Source organism: Varanus komodoensis, unplaced genomic scaffold, assembly GCF_004798865.1.
Source record: "Varanus komodoensis strain SLA01 unplaced genomic scaffold, ASM479886v1 scaffold16, whole genome shotgun sequence".
Lineage (NCBI taxonomy): Eukaryota > Metazoa > Chordata > Lepidosauria > Squamata > Varanidae > Varanus > Varanus komodoensis.
In genome coordinates this window covers 1,265,873-1,274,865 of record NW_025335468.1, presented here as the reverse complement: position 1 = coordinate 1,274,865, position 8,993 = coordinate 1,265,873, and the positions used below count along the sequence as shown (strand labels likewise).

At 40.3% G+C, this 8,993-nt stretch overlaps 1 protein-coding gene across 4 annotated transcripts in view; it reads right to left on the bottom strand.

The window, feature by feature from the left end:
* DAGLA (diacylglycerol lipase alpha) overlaps positions 1-8,993 on the bottom strand; it is a 139,829-nt gene that overhangs the window by 16,010 nt on the left and 114,826 nt on the right. For all 4 annotated transcript variants that reach the window (XR_006414268.1, XM_044425676.1, XM_044425677.1 and 1 more), the window contains 6 exons: positions 8,132-8,274; positions 5,417-5,485; positions 3,762-3,834; positions 2,135-2,331; positions 1,278-1,407; positions 32-213 (listed from right to left, as the gene is read on the bottom strand). Coding sequence is in view for 3 of the 4 variants with exons in the window: in XM_044425676.1 (XP_044281611.1) it covers positions 32-213; positions 1,278-1,407; positions 2,135-2,331; positions 3,762-3,834; positions 5,417-5,485; positions 8,132-8,274 (794 nt within the window). In the remaining variant the exon portion in view is untranslated. The remainder of the gene's footprint in view (positions 1-31; positions 214-1,277; positions 1,408-2,134; positions 2,332-3,761; positions 3,835-5,416; positions 5,486-8,131; positions 8,275-8,993) is intronic.

Here is an 8,993-nt window from a genome sequence, read left to right as displayed (position 1 = left end):
TCTTTCAAGAAAATCAGAGCCATGTCCTTACTTAGTGCTGCTGTTCCTCCTGTCCACTGCTATGTCTCCAATTCCAATCTGCACAGAGGGTCTGTTAGACAGGGGCTGATTCTGGAAGATTAACTCTGGATTGAGGTCCACCTCTGTAGGACTCACCATCACTTTGGCTGCAGAAAGCAAAGCTGTTTTGCCTTTGTTGTAATTCTCCAGGACCTATGAAAAACAAATAAGTGAAGAACAGCTTTGGTGAGATTTCTAACCTAGCAATGATGGTAGACAAAAGATTTCTTTATACATCATGCATTAATATAAACCAAATGCATTGATGGTAGACAATGCAAGCATACTATCAATGATATGGCAAATAAAGATCTTTGCTGAAGCAAGAGGTTTAAGAATCTATGGCCATACCCTTGAACAGCTCCTCACACTCAGCTGGGCTTATTTCTCAAATAGGGCTTATTTCCCTTCTACCCCCTTTACCAGTTCCCTAACTACCATTTTACCTCTCTAACTATGGTAAACCATACAGTAACACTCCAAAGGTAGTTTTCAGTAAGGCACTGAAAAAAACTGCAGAAGTACGCTGTTCCAAGAAAGAAAACTGGAAGTCCCACAGTAAGTTTTTGCAAGCCATTACATGCCCCTGAAAGAGATGTCTGACTCATGCTCTGTTTTATACAAGTAATGAATTAGCATGTATATGCATATATCTGCAGTCCCTTTGACCCACAATTAGGGATGTATAAGGTATCCATTTTGCAGGTGGGAACCCACCGGATTCCCTGGGCTCAACTCCCTAGACTTCTGTCTGCTTTGAGATGGCCACAATTCTAAGTCCCTGGTGAGTGTGTCCAGTGTTTGTGTGGGTCAAGAATGGTGCTTTGTGTGACAGCTGCACAAGCAGCATCCCTCTTCCACTCCATGTATGGCAGCCTTTGCTCGCGCTGCTGCACTTGACACAGAAGAAGGTTGCTGGTTGTGCAACCTTTGCGCTGAGTTTTCATGGACTTCTTCTCAGCTCAGCTCACTTTCCAGGACAGGGCCAAGCAAGAGAGGATGTCCACAAATACTACAGGGGCACATTCCACAGAGCTTCAGCGTATCCCTGCCCACAATATCTATCTATTCTATATCTGTGAACCCCTAAATCAGTATTATCCCCTCCTACAGTCTCACTTCTTTATCCGTATAATTCACACCAAGATGCTTATCATGATCTTTCTGATCCTTTTCCAACTCTAGCTTCTATTAAAAAATCAGAGTCACAGTATTACCTTGTTAAGACCCTCCATTACCACATATGGCAAGTGCTCATGTAGCATCGCTGGGGAGATTATTACTTCATTAAAAGCTTTGTTGTCTCCCCAGATGGCAAAGTATGTGGGTTCCTCCTGATCACAGCAGCTGAAAAAGATGCCAGGAGATGCACAATCATGGGAAAGCAAGAAAGCAAGGAGAGGGGTGCGGAGTGTGACAATTCCAGGAAATAAGCAGAGGAAAACACAGTGGGGAAAGGGTACAAAAGTATGTTGCATGTCCTAGACCCAATCAATAGAGTCACAGATGTTCCAATACAAGTTTAAGCCCATATTGTAAAACACAGTAATCCAAGTACTAATCTGTCACTAATATCACAAATTAACTTCCACTTAAAGGTCATGAAAAGTGCCAGGAATATGTCTACTTTGTAAGGATCAACAGTATCACAAATTTGGAACAAATGATGGGGGAAAGGTAGCAGTTCAAATTACTTTGTATAAGCTATTGTAAAAAATTATATGTGTTTGAACTTGGTTTTACATCTTTGTATGGCAACCTTTTACTGTTGTTCATATTTTATATTATATTTTTCATGCATTGTTGTGAACTGCCCAGAAACATTGAATACATAATAATTTCTAGGCTTTTTCTTCCCATACTAATCCACCATGGAGGGGTATAAGGAGAATAGGTAGAGATGAGCTAGAATTCTTAGGCAGCAATACAACAGAGTGCATATATGCAGCACCATCACCAAGCATGCACCAACATTACATGTTAAGAGAGAATTCTTAGAAAAAAGTCTTTTTTCCCAAAAAGGCCCATAAACACCGACAAATGTTCACCCATGATTTTTCCCAGCTTCACCTACCAGCAGTGCTCAGCAGGATGATTATGAACCACATGGATGATGCGTCCAGGTGGATAGAGTGGTGTGCTGGCTGACAGGGCAATGGTTAAGTCACTGGGATGGGTCCAGAGGCGGTTACTGGTCACTGAATTCCCCTCGGGCTCTTCAGGGAGCTCAGATTTGGGTATGCATTTCGTTGCACCAACAATGATTCTCCACTGTGCAAAAGAAGTTAAAAGAAAGTTGGACTTTGAGTTAATGCTATTACGTGCAAGACAGGGCAATGGTTAAGTCACTGGGATGGGTCCAGAGGCGGTTACTGGTCACTGAATTCCCTTCGGGCTCTTCAGGGAGCTCAGATTTGGGTACGCATTTCGTTGCACCAACAATGATTCTCCACTGTGCAAAAGAAGTTAAAAGAAAGTTGGACTTTGAGTTAATGCTATTATGTGCAAGAAATTATGTCATGATATAAAGCAGGGATGGGGAGCCTCCAACCAGTGCCCTCATAACAGACAGGCAAATCAGTGAAGACACATGTTAGGCGGTTTTTGAGCCCATCAATCACTTTTGATCTACAGATGAAATTAGAGAAAGCTGAAGGAAAGAAGTCACCAAGTAGGGAAAGAAGAGGGAGCAAATAGGGAGCATCTGTAGAGTTGGTTTGCTTAACATCAGAGTTGTAAACATGGAAAATATACAAAATAGATACCAAAAGAAGTTACACTTTGAGTCTGGCAGGCTGAGCACCTGGCCTCTGGATCTCCAAGCCTGACATAAACTTCTCCCTGCCACCACCCAAAATGGCTGCAATTGATCACAAGGAATCCTAACATTAATACACAGAATAGCATGTACCTTATCTCCATCACAGTGGCATCTTACCCTTTTAGTCTTGGCCCTGTCCTAAGATCCTGTTTTTAATTCATATTTTCTTTTGCCCTGCATATGCAGATTCTTCTGCAGTTAAACTGCAGTTACATCCCAAAGAAACTGCATATTTAGTAACTACGGAATGTAGTTACTCAACATGCATTTCACCATATTCCTATATTAATGTTTTTTAAAATGTCATCATAGCTGTGGAAGTGCAACAGATTTCAAAGGTTTTTGCCCCATCGATGGCATTTTAGTGCAAGTGAACAACTGTGCTAAATGAGACAAAATATTTTTAATGATAATGCTATCAGCTTGAAACCCAGAGGGAATAGTCATGGAGTGAGGAGTCAGAGCCAAAGGAACAACACATGACATACTGTACCAATATACTTCTGTTGTGCCTAAGGCTAATATGAAGCTCCTTAATTAACCACATTTTTCTGCAACATAAATTCAAGCAGTCTGATCAATCTTCTCTTTCAGTTTGAATAGGGAGGTTAAAGGCTACAGTTCAGGCAGATGCCATACAACAGATTAACATTAAATTCACAATATGCAGGAAGGCAACAACGCAGACATCTAAACTTTAGATACCTGGGATTAGGTTGTTTACACCAGTGCAGATATAATGAAGATATCAAAGAGCTGGAACAGCTAAGTTGAAGTATGTAGTCCTAAACCAAAAAGGTGAAGAAGTGGCCTTTTCAGCCATTCTGGGAATTTTCACAATATAAATAAATTCATTTCAGATAACCTGAAATCTTTTTACCTTTGGTTTGTTACTTCTCTGCAGAACATCAAGAAGCTGCCGGCGAAAACCCTCCAGCTGTGAGAGGCCAATCCTGAGTGACAAAGAATATCAGCTGTAACGATGCATGTGTAACAGTTATGAGAACAATACACAGGAAAGCAAAGAGCGATGAGATCAGAGAAGACTTACCCATGACACAAAGTATAATAACAGCATATATAAATATACTGAAAACAATCCATAACCTATTAGAACACTATAAGCTTGTACATTACAGATAACCATGCAAGTGCTAACTAAAAATACTACACAAGAGGCATTAAACTAAAAATGTAGCTAATAAAAAACATGACAAAGCTGTGCAAGGTCAACATCCAACAGGGACACAGCATATTGCAGAGTCATATACAGGATATAATTCATGTAATGCAGAAATGTCAGATCCCATTTCACAGATGGAATAAGCAAAGTGAGGGGACAGTGCAGAAGTTCCATTATTCAGATCCGCAGATAAACACAAGTAAGAAATATTTTCATACTCAAAATCAGCTCACAGTTTGATTTCATCCACAGAATTTAAGGTAAATTAAAGAGACACATAAATAAAAGGTGTGGATGTTACTACGTCCATGGGAAAGTAAAGCACATAAACATGACTGTAACTGGAACGCACTAGAATCTCCTTCTCTGTAGCCTTTGACAAGCCCTGCCACTCTCCAGTATCCTATTTTTTCACATGAACCATGATAGTACATATATATCACATGTAGTTCATAAACTTTCTGCTAAGAGAATCTGCTACAGAAGTTTGCCTTTGCTTAGAGTCCAACTACTGATCACAATCCAGAAGGGAAGGTGCTCTCCAACCACCTAAGTCCTCATTCTTCTGATCAGACAAGTGATTACCCACATAGAAAACCCAACTACCTCTGCATTATTTGTAATGTGTTCTAGAATCTGTGAATTAAAAATACTACAAAAATGCTTTGTAAGTGCCATCTATCCACTAAACAAGGGGATTGTAAAAGTATGCGAAATGTTAAAGTATAAAATAACCAAGAATATTGCACATACAACTCTGGTGTGAAACAGCAGATGAAATAGATGAAACAGCACACAGATAAGCAAGGGGTGACAATACACAGTACATAACTGTAAGATGATGCAGCTCACATAATACAAAGATGCTAGACAGGAGTGTGGTGATAACACTCATAGACCAAGAGACAGTGCTTAGATGGGAGATGTCACGGAAGATATAGCCAGGAGACAATTCACAGGTATAAGATGGCAGAGGAAGAGATGACCTGAGAGAGAGTACAATGTGTAAATGATAGCACCGGTAACTAAGGAGATGAAACATATATGTTAGATGCCAAAATGAACATAACTATGGAACTAGAATTTTCACCTTTTTCAGTAAAACAGGCAACTGAGAGATAGGGGAGGGAAATGCCAAAACACAGGTTGGTGATATATCAGTGTGTGTGCGTCCAGGTAAAAGATACAGCAATACAGGTAGCTAGGAAAAGAGGGACAAGCAAGAAGCACATGAGGACTGGTAAATGGGAAACAAAACAAATGTGAATTGGAAAGTTGTAAGAAAAGAAACTAATAGCTTTGGAATAAAATAAAGGACAATTGAAATAAGGAATCAAGATTTTCTGACTTGCCTGGGGACTAGGTCTTTGCCCAACACAACTGCAGTCACAAACTCTTTGGAGTACTCCATGGCATCCTCGCTGAAAGAGAAATGGGGAAAAAAACTCAGGAGTTTGCACTGGCAAAAGGTACACTATATGTCAAATTCATTTTCTGAATCAAAAACTGTTCAATTTACAGATTTTTATCTAAGGTTAGCACTATGTTGCTTCTCTAAAGCAATACAACCTTACTATGTCAGAGGTACAATTGTATGTTCTACTCTAATGTTCTAAGTTAAACCATGTATTGATTCATCACTATATCCTCCACATCCTTCATATGGTTAGAGCTGGAGACTTACTCACTTCTAAAATGGAAGCATGGTAAGACAATAAAGATGAGAACAATGCCAGAATACTTACCTCCTCAGCCTGCAATGCAGATTTCAGCTAAGCAAGCAGCACCCCCGCCGCCTATTCATCATTCACAGTTCCTAACTAAACTCAACTAACTTAACTAACTTAACTTCCTAACTAAGTGTAGCCATAATTGAAACACTTCTGCAGGAAGTATAATGGAACATGGAAGATCCAAATGTTAATTCCTTTCATGGTTAGTGTTAGTGAATAATTCTCCTGTGATTTTCAGTCCAAATAAGTTGATATAATCCCTATCAGTAATCATGTATAAATTCACTGTTATTTGCCCCCAGACTGTTATTACAGACAGGCTTCTGGGCTGCTAACAGAAATTACTCTAATTTTATATATATAATGGACAATAATTTCCTGTCTATGACAGAGAATATACTTCCTATCCCAATCATAGTAAGTAGGCCAGGTGCTCACTCTTTGCTGACTTTCGAAGGTCTGTGTTATCAGATTCTGAAGAGCAAGACACAGAGGAAGAGGCAACAGAAGGGCTGGAAGATCAGTGGGGGTGGGGGGGGGGGTGGGCCAGGAGCCTTTGCAGCTCCATAAAATGTTACATGCAGGGTGATTGTGAAAGCAGACATGTTCTGGAAGAGATGGGAGCGGACCAGAAGCGGAGGAAGAACCATTGTCGTGGTTCCTGAACTTGAGATGAGGTGTTCGGAGAGACAAGCTCCCCAGTTAGAGATCTTGCATCAGTCTCATTGGTCTTGCTGGCTGGCTCTCCACCATCAGAAGCCACCCTGAGGGGGGGAGCCCAAGGCATTAATGAAAGGGAAGGATTGAGAAGAAGTTCCCTTCTTGCGCTCAACACTCACTCTTTACATGAGCAGAGGTTTATATCTCAGCTGGTTAGAGGCCTTTTAGACTTGCATTGTCTTGTTAGCTGTGAAGTGTATTGCATTGTAATAGACTATCTGATGCTCTGGAGCCTAGAGCAAGAAAGGAAGAGTCTGCCTCAGAACACCAACCACTTAAGCACAGCTGACATTTGGGGCAGGTCAACATCCTGAGGATTTCAGCTTTCTGTTTTAACCCTCTTCCACTATTTAGAAGCAATACTGATCTGCAACTGGAGTCCAGTGCAATTTTAGGTTAGAAATAAATGTATTATTTACTTTCAAAATAATAACATTTTAATATTAAGGTAGATATTATTGGCATCACCTTTCAACAATATAGTCCAATGCAAAAACAATTGAGTCTATTGTACTCCATAATATTAAAACTAAATTCAAATAATTCAGCTTGTGAGTTTTCTTCCATCAAAAGTTCCTCTGGAATATATAATTTGCATTAGGCTCATAGTGAACAATGGAAGAGATCCAATGAAGCTTTGCTTTAAATAAAACAATTTAAAAGTAATATTAAAGATAAGAATTGTTTATTGTACTAGGAGAGCATTACCTTGTGTCCAGCATAAAGTCAACTTGAATTAGGCTCAACACCATAAATTGCATTTATTTACTGAAATTGATTTTTGTGGGCAGGGGCAGGTTAAGTACAAAAAAGAAGGAAGAATTTAGTCTGGTGGCCTTCAGATGTATTTCGACTGCAACTTCCAGAATTCCCATCCAGCAGGGCTATGACTGGGAATTCTGGGTGTTGCAGTCTGAATGTGTCTGGAAGGCACAAGGTTAGAGAAGGCTGCTCTAGTGCTTTTGAAGTGATGATGTCATACACACAGGCAAACGACTATTTTCCCTTTTCTCTTTTAAGAAGTTGCTAAAGATAGCATATACCTCTGTACTTTTTGGTATTTTCATTTTCAAATTCATTTCAGTCTGAATAAATTGAACCCCTAGCTGGGAAGGATTGATGGCAAAAGGAGAAGGGGATGGCAGAGGCTAGATGGAGGTGGCTAGATGGAGTCACTGGGGCACTTGGTGTGGGTTTGGGTGGACTCCGAAGGATGGTGGAAAACAGGAGAGCCTGGAGGAATGTTGTCCATGGGGTCATGATGGATCGGGCACAACTTTGCGACTAAACAACAAATTGAACCCCTGATACCTTATAAGTTAAACATAACTTTTAAAAAATTGAAACTGATAAGGATGGGAAAATAAAACAACATAGGAAAACAGACCCCATGATTGTTGAGATTTACATGGAGCATGAAGAGGCACAGGTTAGCCAAACAACTTTTACATATTTTTCAAGCAGGGGCTGAGTCTATGGGAATCCCATTAATGCAGCAGGGTTTCAAAGGTATGAATCTTTCCTTAAAGCTGAAGAAGGAAGCCTGAAATGCTACTGTAATTTCAGAAGCTACAGCTCCCCATTCCCTTTATTTATTAAACAAAAAATACCTACCTTAAAAGGCCACCTGGGGGAGAATAGGCATAGCACTTTAGGGTTGGGTACTGTGGACGCAGCAGAAAGGACAAAATGGCAGCTGTGCCTGCTCCTAAGGAATGGCCCACCACAATGAGGCCATAATGTTTTGTTCCTCTGCCCTACAAAACAAAGGCCAATTAGAATTTGCTATTTTTTTCCCAAATACTCCTCGTTTTGCTAAAATATGAATTACTCTCTCCTTTGTCCAATACACACGCATGCACACTCATTGTTGCCTACTAACCTACACTTACTCTCCTAATATGAGCATCTGACACCTTAAGCTAATACTTTGCAGTGAGTAAAGCTTGGATCCGGACTAGGTTTCTACAAATGGAAGGAGTCGTGTTTTCAGACAACTCTGAAATCTGAAGAGGATCCCTGTCAGAAGTGAAGGGGGACAATTTCTGTCCCTCAGAGCAGTTTCTGAGAGAGAAGGCAATATGAGCTGCAGGGAAAGAAGAAATGGGTAAAAACATCCACCTCTATTGCTGGGAATATACCATCAGCAGATTTCTGCTCTGGAGATACTCCTACCAGCAGGAACAACATGACTGAGGTCCTTCTTGGTGGCTGCTTCCAATTTATGAAGCTCCCTGTTCAAAGAGGCTAGGTTGGCTTCCCCTCTGCTGTCCTTCCTCCAGCAGACACAGATGTTACTGTTGAAGTAGACCTTTGGCATGCCAACTGATCTGATGGGTTGAACGCTTTTTTAATTCTCTATGTTTTCTGTTTTATCTGTGTGTAATGTATTATGCTGCTTTTAACTGAGTATTTTCCCCCTGTGTTTCTAGAGTTCATATGATTTCTAGTTTTCTGAGTGCTAGTTTGTTTTTGG